This window comes from Montipora capricornis, chromosome 12, assembly GCF_036669925.1.
Source record: "Montipora capricornis isolate CH-2021 chromosome 12, ASM3666992v2, whole genome shotgun sequence".
Lineage (NCBI taxonomy): Eukaryota > Metazoa > Cnidaria > Anthozoa > Scleractinia > Acroporidae > Montipora > Montipora capricornis.
Window position 1 is genome coordinate 2223916 of NC_090894.1, and position 22881 is coordinate 2246796.

At 40.0% G+C, this 22881-nt stretch overlaps 3 protein-coding genes across 4 annotated transcripts in view; 1 reads left to right on the forward strand and 2 right to left on the reverse strand.

Annotated features, from left to right (window-relative positions):
* Positions 1-2980: 2980 nt before the first annotated feature.
* LOC138026380 (small ribosomal subunit protein uS10m-like) lies at positions 2981-10951 on the reverse strand. 2 transcript variants are annotated; one of them, XM_068873719.1, is made up of 7 exons: positions 10837-10951; positions 10461-10516; positions 9810-9844; positions 8495-8541; positions 6144-6262; positions 4503-4611; positions 2981-3536 (listed from the first exon to the last, which is right to left on the reverse strand). In XM_068873719.1, exons 1-7 carry the CDS (start codon positions 10933-10935, stop codon positions 3333-3335), a joined length of 669 nt encoding a protein of 222 aa, XP_068729820.1. In that variant the 5' UTR covers positions 10936-10951; the 3' UTR covers positions 2981-3332. The 2 variants fall into 2 exon arrangements, with proteins under 2 accessions (XP_068729820.1, XP_068729819.1); XM_068873718.1 differs by having other exon boundaries at positions 6144-6265.
* Positions 10952-11068: 117 nt separating this feature from the next.
* LOC138027965 (dnaJ homolog subfamily C member 24-like) lies at positions 11069-19897 on the forward strand. The gene is made up of 4 exons (XM_068875599.1): positions 11069-11267; positions 16237-16375; positions 18149-18217; positions 18928-19897. Exons 1-4 carry the CDS (start codon positions 11148-11150, stop codon positions 19116-19118), a joined length of 519 nt encoding a protein of 172 aa, XP_068731700.1. The 5' UTR covers positions 11069-11147; the 3' UTR covers positions 19119-19897.
* The window catches only part of LOC138027963 (fumarate hydratase, mitochondrial-like), an 11886-nt gene continuing 8689 nt past the window's right edge, over positions 19685-22881 (reverse strand). The window contains exons 6-8 of the mRNA XM_068875598.1: positions 22629-22837; positions 21600-21787; positions 19685-20742 (exon numbers count right to left, since the gene is read on the reverse strand). Of these exons, the coding sequence (XP_068731699.1) occupies positions 20318-20742; positions 21600-21787; positions 22629-22837 (822 nt within the window). The 3' untranslated portion in view covers positions 19685-20317. The remainder of the gene's footprint in view (positions 20743-21599; positions 21788-22628; positions 22838-22881) is intronic.

Consider the following 22881-nt stretch of genomic DNA (forward strand, 5'->3'; position numbering starts at 1 on the left):
TAAGAATAAACAGGAGATATTAAATTCAAATAATTATTAAAGTAAGATGGAGTCATTTGATGAAACCACTCATAGACAAAGACAAGAATTTCAAGTTTTATAATGTCATGAAAAAGTAAGGAGATGAAGAGATTTAAATATGGGTCCAGAATGTGAAAACGTTGAGGAAGATGTAATGATTTTAACTATTCGTTTTTGTAAAATACTAACTGGCCATAAATAAGATGGATAGGCGAGAGCCCACGCTTGAAGACCATGGGTCAAAAAGGGATAGATTAGTGAGTAATAAAGCATGACATGGATATCTGTCTTAACATAAGAGCTCAACTTCATGAGAATACCCACAGTCTTTGAGAGTTTAAGACCAAGCTCATCAATGTGATTTTTCCAGGTTAAATTAGAATCAAAAGTAACACCAAGGTATTTGACAGAAGAAACCTGTGTAATATTTGTTCCATTAATTGTTAAATTTAAGGATTTATATGGTTTCAACTTCTTAGAAAGGAAAAGAATAAAGTTTGATAAAATAGATATTGGTCTATAATGATCTTTATCTAGCTTAGAGCCTTTCATGAAAACTGGAGTAACTTTAGCATCAATATTTTAATTTATTTGGAAAATTACTGGTAGAAAGGAATCATTTATCAATGAAGACAGGATAGGAGCAACATAACACTCTACAATCTTTAACAAACCAACTGGAATACTAAAAGGACCACTGAACTTCTTTATTGTTATCCATTTGAGTAATGTAAGATTAGATTTTTTTTCGATGTGCACCCAATGTCATGACGGCCAAGTTGGTGTACTGAACAACAGCGAAAAAGTCTTTTGGGAATTTAGCTCTATTACTATGCAAAACGCGAGAGACATTTTGCTTTTGTTTTGTACATCAACATGGCCGTCTAATCATGAGAGTGCAAGCCAAGATTAAGCCATTGCATCAGTTTTAATGGGTGGGACACTGTCACGCTAAACACAAAAATTAGAACTGATTCCCTTAATTAAATTTCAAAAACTTTTTTTTTTTTTTTAATGTACAAACTATCTTTACCTGCTTTTGGGGACGAATGGCAAAGGCAGAGTTGAGTGCGAACTTGGAAACGTAGGGTGAACGTTCCCAAGGTTTCGCCTGTATTGTCTTGCGCCTCTCGTGTTGTAAATTGATTTTAAGTCGATAAACACACATTTTGGCTCAGTGACTGTTTTTGTCTTGGATTCACTTGAATCGTGTGAGAAATGATGTAGAAGATATTTCAAAGTTTATGGAATATTGACCAGAAATCTTTACTGTTACAAACTCCATGACAGGGGCGGATCCAGGATTTTTCTTAGGAGGGGGGGCACCACTAAGGAATGGGGTTGCTGACTGGTGACGTTTCTTTTTCGTCCAGAATACCAATTGTATTAGAAAGCCGCAGGTCATCTCAGGAAGGAATGAGGGGGTAAGGGGTGGGGGTGTGGGGCGGGGTGGGGGTGTGGGGCGGGGGGGGGGGGGGAGGTGCACACCCCCTGCACCTTCCCCTAGATCTGCCCCTGGTTCCTTTAATCATGCAAAAATTGTTAGCAATAGCATCATAAAAGAATGTTAATCATCGGCAAAGATTAAATAGTTGGCAAAAGCTAGTCGCAAAGGGTGATGCAGCGAAAAGAAGAAATATATTTGCACGTTCGTGATTACGATTAAACATACACACTAAAATTATCACCTAAAAATGATAATACACCGGACATAATTTACAAATAAGCCACTCAAGTTTTTGTTTTCTTGCTAATAATTTCTTTATTCAATGAGATAGGGTATGATACGACAAGATGCTACTGGTGGCTTTAACATTGCCTTGTTTGTAAGTGTGGGATGTTTCCCAAGATATGAAGAACATTTCCTGATTTTTATTTTCGGCAAAGATAAATAAATAAGTTCCCGTGTTCAAGACTCGTTCTAACCACTCGCGTCCGAATTTATTCCTGGTAGTCCCTGGTTCAACTTCTCGGCCGCACTTGTAAATAGAAAACTGGTTTACCTCCGGCCAGTTGGGATTCTTAACAGTTGTTGTTGTTGTTGTTGCTGCTGTGTTCTGTCGTTTCGTTGATTGTGTTTCATTGGCCCAGAAAAAAGCCCCTATGGGGAGTGGTCAATTAAGTACATATTGCATTTTTCCTTATTTTAAAGACAGAGTGTGAGGGTATTTGAAGTGAAATCAAACTTCAGTGTACGACATAAGGCAATTCTATCCTTTTTTTTTCTTAACGAACACACATTGTGAAATAAAATTTACTGAAAAACAAATTTGATATGAAAGGCCGAGCGTGGAATTTTTAAATTTATAAGTCGTGCTTGTGTGTAGTGCGCAGTTTGCTCGGCAGTATGGCGGTTTTTGTACCACGTGACCGCCAGCTGCAAAGGACCATTGTTAAGCTTTTCTCGCTTTCTTATTGTTAGGGGTAACGCGTTGTGGTTGTGACTGTGTATTGTTTTAAATTCACAACAAATTGGATACGTGAGTGAAGTACAACAAACACTTGATCTCAATGGTTTCATTGAGTTCTTTTTGACTCAGTTTTCAATATAAATCAGAAAATGTAACTCAAAACCTTTCTATTGAAGTATTCGTTTTACATATTGGAACAGTATGTCCTGTTGCAAGGCCACAAAACTCCTAATTATTTTGATTTGAAAGACCGAGTTAATGGAAAATGACCCACTGTATACCTAACATCATCATATCTTTGTAAGTACCCTCCGAGTTTAGAGTAGCTTGGCGTAGCTGATATCTCCGAGCAATTAGACTCACAGAGGACAAACCACAACACCGGGAACTCCATGCCCTACTCTTTGCGAATAGTGTGTGGGTTCTTTTACGTCCCATTGAAGGGTTCTCAGACGGGGCCTACGGTTTATCGTCCACATCCGAAATGACTAGAGAGTGTACTTCTAATGTTGATTAACTCATAATGACTACGCATCAATTAAGGTCACTTTTACCACTGCACAAGACGCTTCTTTCATTTTATTTGCTTGGTGTAGACTTTAATCACATCACAAGGAATACATCTTCCTGCAAAATAGCCGCCATTTCTTGGCTTCATTCACGCTTCCCATGAGCCATCGAGCCCTCGTTCTCGGTAAAATGAAAGAGGCACAAAGAAATCTTGAATTTTGACCACAAAAAAGAGGCATTGAGAGCTAAATTGCATGAAAAGGGGACTAAAGTTCCGCCATTTTGAAATTTGGCGAACGCGAAGCACCTCAGTCCCGCGGAAACTGGCATGAAGTTGCAGCAAAAAAGAAACAGGTACTGTACTAGCATCCTTTTTTAAACTGTTATTACTCATTGTTCAATCGCAGATATGTCATTTTTCTCTGACTGTGTTTTTTGTTCATCAAGGAAAGCTTTTGCTTCAGCGGGGAGTTCAAAAAACTCCGGAAAAGGTTCCAAAGCTGTTTGTTCCACACTCATGCTTACTCCTTCTGGAATATTCCGCTGGATGTATTCAAGAAATGTGTCAGCTGTGTCGCCTGTCACATTTTTAACCTTTAAAATAAGCAGTAGGAACCACAGCATGAATAAACAATTAAAAGGTTCATTTAAGACCATTTCAATGGTTTTAACATTTAATTTAAATCAACATTTTAATACCAAAAGGTTCAAGGGTGTCAACTACGTTTATGAGACATGCTTCTCTTGCTTTGCGTACACTATATTACTATACCGTTATATAATTTCAGTCAACATTCCTTATTATTATTGCAACATATCCTTTTCTTTAGTGCTGTATCAAATCACACGCCATATCACTACTCAAATTGTAGCGTCTTCGTTAACGGTAGCCATTTCTTGTAAAACCCTGATGAAAAAGGGCAGTGCCATTCAAAGTATTGGTTTTTTTCAATATATTCCTTCACCATTATATCAGCCTCGCTCTTTTTAGCTTTTCTTTCTTCTTTTAATGTCTCCATTTTCCCATGATCCCTATCAAGCTTTCGGTGTCCAAAATGAACGATAATACTTTACTTGGGACAAATAGACCATATTCGTATTCTCGGTATTGGACTGGAACTAGCTTGCAATGGAGGCTAATGCGGGGAAATCTTTTCAAATGCAAATACATTTTAATATATTCCCCTGCATTAGCCTCCATTGCGAGCTAGTTCCAGTCCAATACTGAGAATACGAATACGGTCTATTGACAATTTAAAAGAATACTCCTTCACTTGAGGGAGAGACTTGGTTGGGGTGGTTTGTACCAACAGCGAATAAACTTCTTTTCAATTTTTTTCTCGTGAGTAAATGTACGCCAAAATTAAGTCAGCTAGAACTCAGTCATGTCTCCGATTGGTTGAGTGCTGATAGTTTGACCACCATTCATCCCAGTGAAAGGAGCACGGTTTGCAAACGCGTGTAGAATCAAGATGAGGAATTCCGTTGCATGAGGTGAAATAAACCTGGCACATGCACTCGTATGTAAAACGTTATAACATCCTTTCATGGGTCACATACCTGTAGCATTTGTGCATGAGTTCGAACCTCGTACTGCGCTCTGTGTTTCTTGTAAATGTGAGGAGATTTTAAAACCGTGTGCCTTTGAATCGATGTAGGAAGTATGATTCTGTACAATGCAAAATAAAATTTGAACAGTTAACATGTCAAAATCTCCCCCAAGTGTACCTATATCAGTTCCTTGCTCCATCAGTCCCACCTTCCATTAATTCTTTCACTGACAGATCTCCCTCCCTTTTACTAACTTTCTTTCGTGACGCTTTTCCTGCCTTGTTTACAACATGATTTCATTCCTCTCACTGGCATCTTTATTGTCATTTCATCACTCACGGTCAGCACGGTCAGTACACCCCACCCTCCGGTCTATCATTCTTTTTTTTTTTTTGTGCAATCAAGTTTTTCTCTTCCACTCCACGAGTCATGATTCCATTTTAGCTCTCTTGCATCACACCTTTCTACCCCTCTCCACATCTCACGGTCACAAGATCTTTGTTTCCCCAAAAGGATGAAGGTTCAGGCCCTGTTCAAACCAAACGTTCACCATGTTTTAAACATGCATATGTTTAGTTAAACACGGTTTTGAAGTGATTTCTTTTTAATTCATCATGTATACTGATTTTCGTCGACAACAAATTTACATGTAGCGCAGATCAAAGCATGTATTGAAACTTAAGCCCCGTTTATATGGAGAAAAGTTGTCCCGGATAGAAGGGTGACTCGCCCACCCGAGCTAGCCTGGGCGAGCCAACTTTTCTTACATTCTTATAAAACGCGGCGAACCGTTTATATAAGAAAAATAAAAGTTGGCTTGGCTAAAAGGGTGACCCGGCTAGGCGGGTCACCTTCTTTCGAGGGTAGGGTCAGCCTTCAAGCCGGGCCAACTTTTTTTCCATGTAAACACTTTGGTCAACTCGGTCATGGCAAGATAATAGGGAGCTTACGCAACAGGACGGCTGGAAGACTCAGGACGGCAGAATGACGAAAAAAAGTCGCGTAAGATTGAGAGTGCACAGTCTCGCGCGACATTTTTTCGCCATTCTGCCGTCCTGAGTCTTCCAGCCGTCCTGTTGCGTAAGCTCGCTAATGGGCTGACTTAGCAACAGAACGGGAACGTCAGTGGCGACGGCGCGCGCAGAAAAAACACCAATGAGAATTCAGAATAGAATAGACTCCACTCTTTTCTTCTCTATTCTAAATTCTCATTGGTAGTTTTGCTGCGCGCGACGTCGCCACTGACGTTCCCGTTCTGTTGCTAAATCAGCCTAATGAGAACATGCGCGAGCGGCCTCTTCTCAGTCTCTTGATGATTAAAACTGAGGCGGGAAGCTCTTGAATCTGGCAAAAGGGTCATTTTTTCTCATATAAACCGTCGATAAAGTTGTCGCTGCTGAAAGGCTGACCTTCTTACCCAAGACAACTTTTCTCCATACAAACAGGGCCTTTTTTCTGTGACTGATTTTCATTTTGTTAAACCCAGTTTAATTAAACATGTCTTGTTGGTGTGAATGGGGTATTAGTGTTCTCTCCCTTGGTTAATAGCCATCCCTCCCTCTCTCTTACCAACCCCCAACTTCCTTTGATAACCACACAGCACACAAACAAACTGTATTAAGATCTTTAGTTGCCAGAATTTGCCAGTACCTGCCGGAGATATCAATTTTTAGATGACCAGCTGCAATCGTAATAAATTCTGTGTAGGATTTCAACACAGCTTCGTCACTTCCCTTGACTTTGATACTAATCAGCGAGTAAAGGGCACTCTTCTATGATAAAAAAATATCGAACACAGAAAATAAGGAAAAAAACACTGTAAGCTTGTATGTAATTCTACTCTCCGTCCAGAGAAACAGTTGAGCTATTGTTTTAGGGTGACAGGTGACTTTTTGTTTATCGTTAACTTGTTGCTGCTCACTCGCTGCGCTCGCTCCGCAGTAACATATTCTGGATTGATGAGAAGGTAGGACGAATTCTCATATTCACTGCTTTTGCCCCAGAATACACTGCGCCATTCACCAGCTTTTACATGTACCAGAATGCATTGCATTGCCGCCAAACACTCTGCGCAGATATTCGATGAAACAACATATCATGACGTTAAGAGTGAAAACTCAAAACAATTCCAAATCTAGATTAAGTCCCTCGCATATAAATCTTATTGCGCAAAGTTCTGCCAATAAAGTTTCAGTGTTTAGAAACATAATCATTATAGTCAACTTCCATACTTTCTTACACCCATCCTCACAGTTCTGCCAAATAATCGCCAAACTGAATTTAATCCTCATCCATCAAAGTTCCGAACATCGCAGGGAAGAAAGACTTCGTCTCCAGTGTATTCGATCTAAGACTTGTAGCTTTAGTTCACAGTTCGACTACCACAAGGAAAAAAACCTGCCTTCTCACTTCTATGCACTGTTGCTTTGCTTACCAATGCTACATTTTTTTTTTTGTATATGACAGGGCTCGAAATTAACGAAAAAATCCAGTCGCATTTTGCGATAAGATACGAAAATTTAGTCGCAATTTCGCAAATTTAGTCGCAAAATCGCCGCGCTGCATTGTGTTGTCAGCGGTTTAGCAGAAAAATATGAGCCCGCAGTACTTGTGTGTAAAGAAACTGCTGAAAATGGCGAATGATCGAAGGAATGGAGCTGTGCACGTAACATCGCAACTAAATTACTATACAATTACGCTACCTTCACAGAAAATTCACAGCGAGAAACAAAATAATTTTGTCATTTATTTATTTATTTGTTTATTTTAGCAAAAGTAGCAGCAAAGTGGCAACTGCTAACCCTGTTGTTTCGAAAGAACGAAGGTGACAACAAGTCGCAAATTTGCGACTTCTTCAGATATTTTAGTCGCAAAGGGAAAAATTTAGTCGCAAATGCGACCGTATTGGTCGCAATTTCGAGCCCTGATATGGATATATTTTATAAGAATATCAACACTAAAATTTGCGAAATTTAAACAATATTTTAAAAATAAACCCAAGACTGTAATAATATAATTTTGCGTGTTGCAAATCTGTAACTACTAAATACAATACAATTATACGTTTTTAACTTAACCACGTAAAATTATTTCTTTCTCTAAACGTAGTTGAAACGAACTCGTGTACTTTCATTTTTTTCACGGTCTTTCTGTGAGAAATGCATTTCTCACAGATGTGTCGTCTGACGTGACATCTTGACTTAGCTGACTGCAACTAAAAGCGATGGAGCATGTTCACAATGTAACGCGATACAGATCAAGTCACCGAACAGGTGTAATTGATACCCAAATACATTCTAAAACAGAAACGCCATTTAAGAATAATGCAAGAATATTTTCAGCCTAAAATCGGCAGAAAGATAAGAATAATTTATTACGAATTCAGCCTAGGCCGGAAAACAACATTCTTATTTTTAAAAAAGCATTACTATCTGTTAGATACACTAGTAAGGTAGACGGTCATATAACCATTGCTAGTGTTGAGGTTGGGAGTTTGGAATTTCAACACTTATGCTGAATCCAATTTTGATATCTTGTGCAAAGTGTCCCTGAAAGTCTAAGCATTTTGCTGCTTGTTTCTAACAATATAGTTAAGTATTAGGGTTATCAAAACCACATGAATCTAATTACTTCCATTTCTGGAAGTATAATGACAGCAATGATTCCCAATGCAATGATTACGAATCAGGCCCCGGTTACTGGATTTATGGTTAGCACTAACTAGCATTAAATACCATGGAAACCTATAGGTTTAGATACCTCTTAACCAATTATTATCAATGGTTCATAGTGCTAACCAGGCTTCAAGCAGCCAGCCCCTGATCATCTGGTCTTGGAATGAGCAGTTTTGACACCCAAGACCTGGTTTTCACTAGCGATGCAAGCAAAAGCACAAGAAATATATGCAACCATATGAAATTGTTGATAATTAGAGGCTTTTGTTGTGACAAAATGTGCTACCCGTAATACCACTATTGAGAGTTTGGAAGAAAAAAACTTACACTATCAGACGTTACTGGAGAAAATTGTTTTGTATATTGCCTGGCACCTGTTAAAATATAAGAAAAAGATTTGATGTTGCAATTCTGAGCAGAACAATGAATACGTAACTTATCAACATTCCAAACATCAGGGCTGGAGATCTAAGGTCAGACAATGTCCTAGGCAACTGTCCACTCTCCCTCATCCCCTTCCCCACAAGACTTGATCTTTTTGTTCCGCACCAAGAATAACAAAGTCAAGGAGGTGGTTGTGATCAAAGATATTCATGAATAGGGTCTTCCAAGCAGTCTTAGAAACTAGTAAAATAGAATAACTCCGAGGTCACATTAGCGCTTAAGACTATCCTCTAGCATGCTTGCTTGCTTGCAGTCAAGAAATCAGTAGCAAGGGCTAGAGTTTTAAGCAAGCACGACGTGGTCACATTGCACTTCGGTTCGAATCGCGCATTCATTGAAAATGGATGAACTGTTTCCCAGACTAGTTTTAATCGTTTCTACTGATGAGGAAGGCAAACCTTGTTCATTTAACCGTCCAACTGTTCCTGGAACAGTTGCCTGAGCAGGATTACAAGAAATGTTCTGACAAATTTCGACGAATTTCCATGGAGACGTAGAAGGTGGCGCAATTAATCAGCAGTGGATAAGTTAAGAATTGGTAGCTTGCCTCGCTTGTACAGAATAGGCAATGACCTGAATGCGCCATAAGGCGAAGGCGTCCTGAACGTTTTAGAGTACAAATGATTCACCGGTACACCTTTAATCAAAACTTCACTGCGAAAGATCAAGCTGTCAAATTAAAATCCTCTTCCTTACTGGTGAGCTTTCTTGAATTGTTTACCTAGCATAGTTCAAGAGCACTGCAGAGCGCTCTTGAGCTGAGCTGTGGATCCTGTGAAGTTTTCAGCAACTCTGCCTCTTTTTTAAGCAAGCAAGCAAGGAACGTGCTAGGTAACCAAATATTGGCCAAACAAGCAAGGTTCTAGCCCAAATGTGACTGCGGTGTAAGTTGGTGTCCCCTAAGTATAAAATGGGATTTTGGGGGCCACTGAACCTGCTTCAGAACTGAGAGTAAAATATAATGATATCTGCGTCCTTTACACTATCTACCTTTTCTTAAAGCAGTCACAAACCATTTGATTGGACTATAAGTATCAAAACATCTACCAAGTTTTTGTTGTGATAATGTGCACCCTTGAGAAAAATTACCTACTACACCTAATACACATGCTCTGCGGAACAAAACACTCATAGTTAGACTCAAATCTAAAGTAACTGTTTTAATGTGTAGAAAAGAAATGCAAGATATCAAGATTACCATAGCTATTCTGTGGGTGGAAAAGTCTCCTTTTCCTACAAAAGGTATACAGTAAAATGCATTAGAAACAAAACGACTCAGAATGCAGGTCGTAATTAACGAATAAATTGAAATATCCTGTAATTGCACTCACATGATAAGATGGTCATGTTGGGGCCAAAACAATACAAACATCTAGCTCAAAATTTTCATAATAATAGAGTCAAATTTTCGCTATTGTTTTTTCCACCAACATGGCAGCCACGACGTCAGGTGCAATCAAAGAATTCTGAATTCTGTAGAACTTTGTTCTTTAACACTGAAGATTTAATTTCATCCATAATACGTTTTCAAGGAAGAAAATCAGTGCTGCTGGGGTGCAGGCATGCAGGGATGGCGCAGTGGTGAGAGCACTCATCTCCCACCAATGTGGCCAGGGTTTGATTCCCAGACTCGGCGTCATATGTGGGTTGAGTTTGTTGGTTCTCTACTCTGCACCAAGAGGTTTTCTCCGGGTACTCCGGTTTCTCCTCTCCTCAAAAAAACCAACATTTTACTTGACTTGTGTTAATTGTTAATTTCAATTTACAGTGTCCCCAATTAGTGCTCCAGCACTAGAATGGCTAGTCACTTAAATAAAGTTCCTTTCCTTACAGATTTCGGGACACCTACCTGTGACCACAATAAGCTATGCCAAGAGAAGAATTTCTTTGACTATAATTCAAAACCTACAAATAAATGCAATAATTGAATAATTTATATTATTACTTCGATAATCCACAATGTAAATTAAATTACTGGCACTATTTAAAAATAGTAAAAATTTTAAATTGGTCGACCCGTTCCACAATTAAGGAATGGTAAACGATACTAAAGAAAGGAGGGAACACAAAGGAAAAGTCCAAATAAAGCCTCACTCCATAAGAACAAAATACGAAAAGATATGCATACGACATTAACATAAGTTATCGCACGCATAAATGGCATGAAGAGGTCCATCGTTTGCATTTTAACCGGGAATTAAAAAATATATATATCGTTACGATACCTCATTCGTCAGCGAAAAGAAACTACTGACTGCGACAGTAGGATAAGAGTAGCGTAATAGCTGTAAACATCTGCAGAATCTAATGTGTTGAACCGCCATCTTGTACTTTGTAACCACGCCGTTTTGGCATACTCTCGAATAGTATGGTACATTTGATTGGCTTAATAGAACTTTTATGACCAATCAAGAGACCTGTTACAATGGTACTTATTCCCCAAAATATATCACGGTTTTCAAGATGGCGACGTTCAACCCTCAAAATTCATGATAACCCATGCTTTCATCGAAAGCGCCCGTCGGAGCCACTAGACATGGCGAGTGGTAACTGTACGAAAGAGAGAGAACTCACAAACCCTTACAGCATACTTGGTGTTTCAACAAACTCCAGCTATGAAGAAATCAAACGAGCATATCAAAAGCTTCTACTCAAGGTTTGATGGCTAGATATTCACTTGTGCATAAAGGTGCAGGTCTTGACATTAGAAACTTCTATAGCATTCTAGAACTGTTCTATTTAGAAGAGCTAGGGATCGTTTGATATTTTAGAACTTTAGAGATTTTAGAGATTTTAGAACCCCCGAAATATCAAACGATCCCTTCGGGGCTTCTAAAATCTCTAAACGTTCTACAGTTCTAGAATATTCATGGTCCATGTTGTGAGTCTAAGATTTCTAAAGCTCTACAATATGTAAGGTCTTTTGGGGGTTCTAAAATCTCTAAAATCTCTAAAGTTCAAGAATATCAAACGATCCCTAGCTCTTCTAACTAGTCTCGTTCTTTCATTCAAATTTGAGCTTTCATGTTACGGCTCGGTTAATCACACTCTTTACGAGATACTGTGATGAATATAGCACCCCGGGGGGGGGGGGGGGGGGGACTCCCAAATGAAACAGACGGGGATGCTCGTCGGAAATTTTGAATTTAACCCCTAAAGGAGACCAATCTAGGCGTGGCTTAAGCAAATTTTGACCCTTAAAAGAGACCGTTTAAAAACACAAAAATACGACATGCAATGAGTTTTAATGATAAAAAGGCATAATCATCGAATGCTTTTATCTAAAAAGAAAATTTAAAAGGACATTTGGCTTTTGTTTCTCTTCGCGTAATTCTGTGTTACTTCGCGGAACCCTAAACGAGACCTTGGTGGCATAAAATATTGGCGCTTTGCCCGGAACACCCTAAGCGAGACCAAAATCCAAAATTTACACCCCTAAGCGAGACGACGAGCATCCCCGTCTGTTTCATATGGGAGTCCCCCCCCCGGGTATAGCACTCGTTTACTGATTAAGCCTAAGCGCTCGTTTCAGTGATTAGGCCTAAGCACTCTTTTAAAATTTTAGCTTTCATTTTACGGTTCGGTTAACTACACTTTTTACCGAGATCGTGTGAAGAATATAGCACTCTGATTAAGCCTAAGCGCTCGTTTCTGTGATTAGGATTTTAGCTTTCATTTTACGGTTCGGTTAACTACACTTTTTACTGACATCTTGTGAGGAATATAGCACTCATTTACTGATGAAGCCTAACTAGTCTCGTTCTTTCATTCAAATTTGAGCTTTCATGTTACGGTTCGGTTAATCACACCCTTTACGAGATACTGTGATGAATATAGCACACGTTTACTGATTAAGCCTAAGCGCTCGTTTCAGTGATTAGGCCTAAGCACTCTTTTACAATTTTAGCTTTCATTTTACGGTTAGGTTAACTACACTTTTTTCCGAGATCGTGTGAAGAATATAGGACTCGTTTACTGATTAAGCCTAAGCGCTCGTTTCAGTGATTAGGATTTTACCTTGCATTCTACGGTTCGGTTGACTATACTTTTTACCGAGATCGTGTCAGGAATATAGCACTCGTTTCCTGATGAAGCCCAAGCGCTCTTTTCAGTGATTAGGCCCAGCACCTTAAGTGAGCTAAAACTTTCCGCCGTTTTCCCAAACGAATTACAAATGGACATGAAAACTTGACTAAAAAGTGAACGGAGGAATATGTGTATGGTTCGTTCTTTAAGCGTGTGCGTAATAATTATATCACAGGAGCAGCCGTGACCTTGCTCAGATTGAACAAATGTCGGTGTAATCCCGCACTATACTTTGACCCAAGAATCCCCATAACAAAGTTACACTCTAGGATTTTTAGAAGCCCCAAAGGAATCATTTTTATCTATAGATTTCTAGACTTCCGAGACATACCCTCGGTGTTTTTTAAATAACTCAAACTCTGTTCAGTTTTTGTTTTCAACAACGTACAAAACAAATTATTCAGGTGGCGAAAACGCGCCAATTTGAAGTGATCATTTGATTTTAGAACTTTAGAACTTTTAGCGATTTTAGAAGCCCGAAAGAGTTCGTTGGATATTCTAGAACTTTAGAGATTTTAGAACCCCCAAGAGACCTTACATATTCTAGAGCTTCAGAATTTGTAGACTCACAACATGGACCATGGATATTCTAGAACTTTAGAACTGTTAGAGATTTTAGAAGCCCAAAGGGATCGTTTGATATTCTAGAACTTCAGAGATTTTAGAGATTTTAGAACCCCTCAAAGACCTTACATATTCTAGAGCTTTAGAAATTTTAGACTCGCAACATGGACCATAGATATTCTAGAACTTTAGAACTTTGAGAGATTTTAGAAGCCCCAAAGGGATCGTTTGATATTCTAGAACTTTAGAGATTTTAGAGATTTCAGAACCCCCCAAAGACTCGCAACATGGACCATAGATATTCTAGAACTTTAGAAGTGTAAGAGATATTAGAAGCTCTCTTCCGTTCTAGCATTCTACATCGCGTACTGATTTTAGAGGTTCTTGAACCTTTTAGCTATAGATTTCTAGACTTAGAGACATGCCCTCAGTCTTTTTACAAAAACTCTAAAATAGAAGGTAGCTATAGATGAGTTCTATCTTCTAATGACAATATCTGCACCTTTCTCCACTTGTGGCCTATACGCGGTCAATGAACATTGACAAGGCATCGTTTTTCATATTTCTTTTAACAGTTCATGCATCCTAAGAAATACGTATATTTAGGAAGTAGAAAAGTCGGATCGGACCGGATCGACTCGGATTGCGAGTGTCAGATGAAACGATCGGTTTCACACTTCAAAGACTGTATTGGCCTACACTGGCCATGGGTGATATTCTGCAGGGACAACTCTTAAGACCCCATATTGTGTACGGATAAGGCGCTTGTTGTAGGCACAGTTCGCAAGCTGGTGCACATCAAGCGGATTAAGAAATGAAGATCGCAGAAATCCTTAAAGGTTCCTCGATTCTAATTTGTGTGTGGCATTTTATTGGTTAATGCCTATTTGTAATTTGTAGTGGAGACAGTTTGCAGAAATGTCCGCTTAACTTAGAGCAACATTAAAAATTGGGGTGATTTTGTCCCCGTTGTTTTCGGCACGGATTCAAACCTGCTAAATTTTATGAACAAATTAAGTTGTGAGGACGATATTACTTTATTTCCCTGCAACAACTTTTTTTCCCCAAAAATGGGATGTTACACCCAGGATGCTTCAGAGTAGGTTACGCCGAAGATCTTCGGTATCGGTTTTAAAATTTTGCGGCGTACTGGCGTGACAAATCGGAATTTTTGGCGTATAACAGCGGGTGATGAAAGCAAAAAAATATGGAAATGTTCTTGTCCTTGTTTTTTTTTTTTTACGAAGTATTGCATAGCACAGTGTTTCCAACATAAAGCGACATGGTCTTAAAGGGGCACTGTCATGCGATAACATGCCCAGTATTTCTCACAGGCAGAAATTTTAACAGACTTTTAATATTTTGCTCTTTCTGTTTAAGTATAGACTTAACACGGCTTGCGAAAAGTAATAAAATGTATATTTATATATTATTGATGATCTGGAGTTCAAAACATAAAACTCACGAAAAATATTGTGCCATTTCTGTTCACTTACAGCTGAATACAATAAGTGTGACCGGAAACATTTTCGGCGGTACAAGCACTCAAACATAAGTATTTTTTTCTCTGCGACATACCACACATATTATTAAGGTTAACCTGCCATTTCAAAGCTGAAAGACATTGCATTTATTTCCAAGAGACGACTTTGAAGTCGAAAGACGGTAAGAAGACAAAAAATTCCGCCGTGTTACTCACAGCTTGCGGTTTTTTTGTAACAAAAGATAAATAGAACCAGTGCAGTTCCTCTTATCTAAATGCAGGTTTTCTTAAGAATATGCAAATACACATTTTAGAGCGAAGATAGTAAACGTTAATCCTCAAACGTTGATGTGGTGGTCTCTGACATTTAAACAACTACTAGCTAGAAATGAGCCGCAACGATGGACTTTGATCCTTGTTTCTAACAGGGAAACGGCTTACACTTCGATAACACCATACGTCGAATTTTTCATGAATTCACGTTTTAAAAAGTTTATCTTTATTGTAGATTCTGTAAATATTGGTACTTAACCTGCACTGCTTTGCTTTCTTGACGAGATGTAATCACTATCTGTGTGTGGAGTGTGTAAATTTTTGCATGTGACAGTGGCCTCCGCATTGTCTGCTGCACCTCACCAAACTTGAAAAGTACAGGCTGAAATTTTCAAGTTTCGATTAAGAAACCTAGCGCATGCGCTCCCAGACAGTGCCTCTTCAAAAGTATATCTAGTTGTCGCGCTGCGGCAAGAGACTGGTGGCATGGTTAGCTGCTTAACTAACAGAAAAGTACCCTAACCCTAACCCTAACCCTTAACTAACAGACACTTGGCGTGGAATTTTAAAATCCTTGGCGTATCTTCGGTGTGGAAGTTATGCCGAATGCACTCTGGTGTTACACGAAGAAAATTGACCACGCAGCAGTCCCCTCCTCTTTTTGTGTCGACCTAAAGGCTTCTTTTCTATAGCGACAGATTCGGACTTATAAAGCGGAGTTGTAAGATCGCTTATGACCCAGTGAAAATCAAACAATGGAATCTTATGCCTAGTCGCAAGCTCGACGGAATCAGAGTTGCAAGACTGAGGAAGTTTCCATTTTTCTTGTGATTTCTAATAACTGTCGCAAAAAAATCTAGTGAGTTTATCAGAGTCGCAAGCAGAAGAGATAGAATTAACCAACCACAATGCCCGTTCTTAGGTCCCCTAAAAAAACACATGGCGGCCTTGGATGAAAAGGTCAACAAGACGACAGTTTCCTCTTTCTTATGACAAAGCCTGCAAGTATTTTGAACTCTTTGCTCAGAGAAACAACGTACTAAACTCACATAATTATGAAGTATGGTCCAGGAATTAAACCCTGCAACCACAGGCGAAGGGCGAGTTCTCTCACAAATGCATCCGGCTCTATAATTAAATACTGTTGCCTTTTCCTGCTATCACAAAATGATCTGCATTTTCAAATCGGGTACTATTTTTGTCTCGTTTGTTTTTCTAGTTTCATCCTGATAAGCTCGATGAATCATTGAGCCAGAAAGATCGTGACAAAGCTTGTGCAAGATTTTTAGCGGTAGATCAAGCATGGAAGCTCCTCAATAACCAAGGCTCCAGAGCGAAATGTGACAGACGGCTACAAGGTGGCAATTGGTTTCTTTTCTTTGTTTCTAAGACTGGGAATCTCTTTATGAAATCTCTTTGTTACGAGCTCAGTTGATGCCATGTTTAATACAGTAGTCGTCTTTCTGTCGAAGGTGGCAATATAATGACCTATTAACAGAAACATTTCGCAACCTCTCATGCCAGGAGTGGTTAGGACGCTTGCCTTGAGATGTGGAGTTCCTCAGTTCAAGACCCGTTCTAACCACTCGTTGAATTTGTTCCTGGTAGTCCCTGGTTCAGCTTCTCAGCTGCACTTGTAAATAGCCAACTGGTTGGCCTCCGGCCAGTTGGGATTCTTAAAGTGCTCCTGTGATTACAAAATCAAATCTTATTTTTCTTTGGATTTCAAAACTATGTTTAACTAAACAGCAAGCGACCATAGTTTTAAGCCTTGATTTAAAAAAGACACCTGTTTATTTTAATTGGAATTTTCCTATTTAGGTCCACCATTACTAACTTTAAGTTCTTGAGAGAGCTGGGGCCTATTTCTCGAAAGTCCCGAGAAGTTTTCGGACCCGAAAGGCCAGTCGTCAAGCTGCAACCTACTTATTTTGAAAAGCTGATCCTTTAACATGTTTTCAATGTAAGAAAAACTAAGAGGATTGCGAAGTTGGGTGGCTTTAAGGGAATTTTGGCACCCGAAATAGGCCCGAAAACTTTCGGGACTTTTGAGAAACAGGTCACTGGATCGAGGAGAAAATGACGTCAAAAGCTCACTAGTTTAGGAATGCAATGCGTGTGTACGCTGCAGAATTAATATGCAGCGCGGGAGTTTTGGGCTTTCAGACTTTTAACTCGCGTTTTGCTGCATTCCAACGCTGAATTTTTAAGCTAGTGACCCTTTGACGTCACTTTTTCCAGGATCCAGCCCTCTGAGGTCCAATCGGTCAATTTTGAACGTGAATTATGGTGGACCGTGAAATCCAAACCTTGCACTTAAAGTAAACGGCGTTTGGATGAAAATCGAAGTTCAAAATTTTGCCAGTGAGGTGTGAAGAAAAAAAAGGAAGTAATTTTTTTGGTCACGGGGGAAACTATGGTGCTTGCTTGGGTAGGGCGGAGCAAAACACAAGAGTGAATTAGTTAAGAGTGTTTCTCTATCAATTTGCGCTCTTGCCCCAAGCGCAATCACTAATAGACTTTACGCGCGAAGACAAAGGGCCTCCACTCTAAACAATCAGGAGAAGCCATGTCACGCGTGACATGGCTTCTGCCATGTTTTTCAGGGACATGACAACTAATTTTCGCCGAAACCGTTGTTCTAAAAATCATTTGCGACTGTGCTGGGAGCTCATGTCGTAAGAACAGTCTTATCTAATTTACTCCTGGTGAAACACCAAAATTTAGTTTTATCAAGAGAATTAATCGCCATAAGAAGGAGCGAATGCTTCATTTGGAATTCGCACCTTCTCACGAGGGTTAATTGATTTTTATCGTTTGACTACAATTACGGAATCGATTAAGAGTTTCCAATTTTAAAGCTGTCGTTTCCACCAAATTGTAATCTCAGTATTCGTTATTGTCACTCTTAACTGAAAAAAAAATTACTCAACAAATAAATGCTTAGAGCAGACATGCACCTATTCAATAGCGCGCTCTTAACCAAATCGTAAAGTTTGTAATGAGTAGGTGTAGATTGGTTTTGGAAATATTTCTAAACCGTTTTGCTAAGGTTGTAGTCCCATCTTTGTCGTTTAATTGTAATTCCGAAGCGCGTGGGAAGATTGATTACTCGATCGTTTTACTTCTAGAACAAAAACTCTCCCAAGATTGGCCGGTTAGCGCTGAGGTAGATCTTGATGACATGGAATACCATGAAGGTAAGTTAAAGGATTTTTTACAGGCGATAGGGTTGGAAGCAAAGTCCAAAGAGAATTTGGCCTGCACAATGGTGCTTTTAGTGGAAATCCCACAATGTCTTCAGAGTAAAGATTAAAGAATGATGTCCTTGAGCCTACTACCTCGATAGAACGAAACCACGAGTACCTTAGTCACCATTTGCATTCGATTTTTACAAATTATAATTAAACCTTGAAAATGGAGACCCGCTGTAAAACAAGTAGTTCCGCCTCTTTCTCCTGCCGACTTGAATTCCCCGATCATCCAAGGTGGCTCCATTGAAGTTTATAGACGGACCTCGTATTAAAAATTTTCCATGTTGATGAAAGCGACAGAAACGAGAGTTAAACAACGTCTTATAAAGCAGCACTAATGGTTGCTTGCAAGCGTTCTTAAATTTCACAAATTTACGTTGACTGTCATTGCTTTTTTGGCGAAAATGTTCGCACAAACAAGGCTAAAAACTTTTCCAGCTCCTCTAACCTAAATGAAAACATTCCTAGGTAAGATCTCAGTTCGTTGTCATAGGGACTCGTACTTCACAAAAAATGTCACCGACATAAAGGCGAAGTTCAGAAGGAGCAATTCGGAAGTACTTGAAAATTGAGAGCCCTGTATTTGTCGACGATTGAAGTGCCGCGCCCTTTATTGAGGGGCTCGAGGCTAGCAGATGTTCTTTCCCTTGTTGCAGACATACGGACCTTCTCCAGCGTGTGCCGTTGCAGTGGAGAGTACTTGATTTCCGAGAGTGATTTGGAAAATGGACAAGACACAGTGTGTTGTTCAGGTTGCACCTTGAGTATCAGAGTGCTGTATAACGAACTATCTGAAGGGACAGATGATGAAGATGAAGAAATTGTGAACAGGACCAATTTCAGATGACACCCATGGCAGTTAACGTTTAATACTGTCAGAAAATCGACCGGGTGTAGATGGGCGGAAAAGAAGACTTCCACCTGAAAGGACCTCGAATCTGACGACAAGTCAGGTTTAAAATTTTATGTGTTACCGTGCAGTACGCCTCGCGAGGCGGTTTGCTCAGCCGTTGCCTCGCGTGTGAGGAGAAATTTTGGTGAGAAATTCGTCTCGCGAGGCCGTGATAAAATCAAGCCTCGCTAGGCAAATTCCTCACTGTGTGCGGCCATCGTGAATCAAACATGTTTGATTTTATCCCGGCCTCGCGCGAAATTCTCACCACACTCCACACATTCTTCCCCGCACACGCGAGGCGCGTGCGGCGGCCTTTAGCTTACCCGCAGTTTGCATTCGCGTTCATGTTGCCTTTAGCTTACCCGCAGTTTGCATTCGCGTACATGTTGCAGTTTACACGGCCAAGCTAGGTCAGCGCCTAATAAGTGACGTTATACGCAATTTCACATTCGTTGCGCCCGCGACTTGGTTTTCATTAATCTTTGTAGACATCTAGTTTTACTTTGAGCGACTCAGGATGGCCAGCGTTCCAGAAATTTTATTTGTATGTCTTTGCCAACACCTTATTTGCGTGTCCAGCTTGAAGTACACCTAACGTAACGTATTTTGAAACAGGCAATTGCTAGTTCTACAACCGGGCTTGCGGGAAGTATGTGTCGTCTGCTTTGGTATGTAAAATTCCTTTAAGGAAGAATTAAATGTTCTCCCTCGCCATGCTAAAGACAACAAAATGTGCTTTCTATAAGAAAGACACCTGTTTACAAACATTCCTTCTGTCATTCAAATCCGCCGACCTCTGAGACAAAATCACGCTTCAGTTTGGTAGCCAATAAAGCTCTAGCCAGGGTTGGTCGAAGCTAAGTCAGCGCAAACACGCGTTAAATGCCACGACAATTCTTAACTATACTTCGAAAAACTCGGCCCTGGATGGTTAATCAACTAACAATAGATGTCGTCAATAATGCCCTCGTTATGTAAGGCCGGGTGCACTTAAGCTGGGGAGAGTAACGTTGAGTTCGAACTCGCGCAATTTCGTTTAAAACGCATTAGTCTGCAACTCTCTCTGAGCTAAAATAGAAGCACCGTTTTAGTTTGTTTTCGTTCTTTTTTTTTCTGGAATAAAAAACGACCTTTGTCCAACAACCTTGAGATCACTTTGGCCCCAGCATGTCTTCAGGTTTCACCCACTCAGCAAACTGTTCTTCCGTTAATAACCCCAAGCTTATCGCAGCTTCCTTTAATGTCGTGCCTTCTTTGTGCGCCTTCTTTGCAATCTTTGCAGCGTTATCATATCCAATGTGAGGGTTGAGCGCCGTCACCAGCATAAGTGACTCATCTCGCAGCTTATTAATTCTGTCCACATTGGCTTCGATTCCGACCACGCAGTTATCTGTGAATGCGACGCAAGCATCACCAATAAGACGCGTTGATTGAAGAACATTCCTGATGATCATGGGCTTGAAGACATTCAGTTCGAAGTGACCGTTACTTCCGCCCACTGACACAGCGGTTTGATTTCCTATGACTTGAGCTGCAACCATGGTGATGGCCTCACATTGGGTCGGGTTCACCTTCCCTTGAAATTAAACCAAATAACACGAAGTAAAAGTGAAAGGATGGCCAACAAATGCCCGGGGAGGGATGAGAGGGATTGGAACTGACGGAGCCATTAATTTAGACAACGTATAACTCGTATTCATAAATGGCGGCCAACAAATTATTCCTTTGTCCTTGTGCTAGTAAAACCAACTAGCCTCGTTTGCATGGGCAAAATACAAAAACATGTTGCTTCAGAGCGAGGCTTGTTGGTCCCTTTAGCACGAAGACGGTCTATGGAACTTTGAAGCGTGGAATTGGTCAAAACAAAGTTCTGTGCTACCTACACATTTCACACTCCCTTTTTTACATACCATGGCAAAAATAAATGAACAACTGTCAAAATTCAAGTGTCACTTGGAAATTCAAAAAAAGGAGAACTTGATTTTTCCCTTCTTTCAAACGCTGTTTGCTGTGCGACTGAACTTAGAAGCGCAAAGCTCCAATATCGCAAGCCTTTGAAGTCACCTTTCGATGGTGTAGCTCTCAATATTGAGAACAGAAAAAGAAAACCATGAAACGTGAAAATACCAATTTAAATTAAGAACTACTGGCTACTTTCAGCTGGCAAGAACACCTGCATCTGAAGGAACAAAATAGTCTGAAAACAAGACTTAATTAATTAGTATAGTGGTGGCGCTTTTAGTCCTATGCGCAGATGTTAACAACTTTGAGTCATTACCAATTTTGATTGTTTTAACTTTTTTAAGACTACTTAACGATTTCTACAGTGATAAACATTAAAGTTGTTGCCAGATACAAATGCCGCCACCGTTACAGAACCTCTATGTGCATGTACTTTTATGCTGCATGCAATGCAGCTGAATTGTGCAATACCTGGCATAATGCTGCTTCCTGGTTCGTTTTCGGGTAAAGAGAGTTCACCCAATCCGCAGCGAGGACCGGAGCCGAGAAACCTGATGTCATTGGCGATCTTCATCAAACTGCAGGCAATGACATTCAGTGTTCCATGTAACTCCACCATGGCATCATGGGCAGCAAGGGCTTCAAACTTGTTTGGGGCACTAAATAATTTTTAATATGCTTTGTGTTAAGTGTAGCATTTTTATTCCCACGATCAAAACGTTCATTCTCCTAACTAATACCATAGATTTCTTTGTTGGGTAGTTATGAGAATTTGGTGTTATATCAAGATCACATCTCCTTAAGCTGATGATTATCTTTATTCTCAATACCTGACTGAATCGGCAAGCTACTGGTGTACCTCCTCTATCATTGTCGTTTTTACAGACAGACAGAGAGACAAATGGCCGGGTACATTCCCATTTAAAAGAAACACTAAAAAATGTTACATAATGTTATGGTCTCTAATGGTTCCTTGATGATCCAGTCAGGGCTAACGGGTTTTACGTTTACTCACTAGCCATTTACTGGTTTCAATAACTACCGACAACCGATGAAAAACCTTCGCTTCTTTACTCAAAGAAGTGGGTGGCTTTTTTCTTTCAATTTAAAACTTAAAGACAGGTTCTTTCGAGCCTAAGATTTTACAAAAACTCTTTTTGACAATAAAGACATGAAGTAGTCTAAACGTGCTTATCCTTTTTTATCTTTTTGAAATGTGGCGTTCAAACATGGCATGCCCCAGACACCCCAAGAGAAAGTGGCCGTTAGGTGCCTTGTTGACACAGTTATTCTACTTAAACCAGCCGCCGAATTTAAAATTTTATGGAAGCCCCTTGACCATTTCTTGAAGGCCTTAAGCACTGCACTTTTCAAAGCATTTGAAAGCAGCAATCGAACTAAAAGAACGATGCATGCCTACGAAAGAGGGCTAGCCAGGCGCAAGTGAGGTGCTTGTGAGTACAAAGCTTCGAAGCGGAAGAGGTTCAGACAAGTGTTTACCTCGTAAATGGTAGATTTGTGTACTCGGCAATCTTAGCAGCCATCTTCTCAGCAAAGCCAATCCTTGTGTTGAGCCCTGTGCCGACCGCTGTACCGCCGATAGCAAGTTCATAGACTCGCCCCAGGGTACCTTCCACTCTGGAGATGCCATACTTAACTTGTTGTACATAACCACTAAATTCCTGGCCCAAAGTGACTGGTGTAGCATCCTAGTTGGAACGAATGTGCGGATTAGAAGATAGAAAATCATCGG

What these genes read in the sequence shown, in the direction of transcription:
- LOC138027965 (XM_068875599.1), top strand. Translation starts at nt 11,148, where the DNA reads ATGGCGAGTGGTAACTGTACGAAAGAGAGAGAACTCACAAACCCTTAC. An exon ending in ATCAAAAGCTTCTACTCAAG is followed by an intron (nt 11,268 to 16,236) that starts GTTTGATGGCTA and finishes TTGTTTTTCTAG; the next exon opens with TTTCATCCTGATAAGCTCGA. An exon ending in ATGTGACAGACGGCTACAAG is followed by an intron (nt 16,376 to 18,148) that starts GTGGCAATTGGT and finishes TTTTACTTCTAG; the next exon opens with AACAAAAACTCTCCCAAGAT.
- LOC138026380 (XM_068873718.1), bottom strand. Translation starts at nt 10,935, where the DNA reads ATGGCGGTTCAACACATTAGATTCTGCAGATGTTTACAGCTATTACGC. An exon ending in CTCCAGTAACGTCTGATAGT is followed by an intron (nt 6,266 to 8,494) that starts GTAAGTTTTTTT and finishes TTTTTATCATAG; the next exon opens with AAGAGTGCCCTTTACTCGCT. An exon ending in CTCATGCACAAATGCTACAG is followed by an intron (nt 3,537 to 4,502) that starts GTATGTGACCCA and finishes CTTATTTTAAAG; the next exon opens with GTTAAAAATGTGACAGGCGA.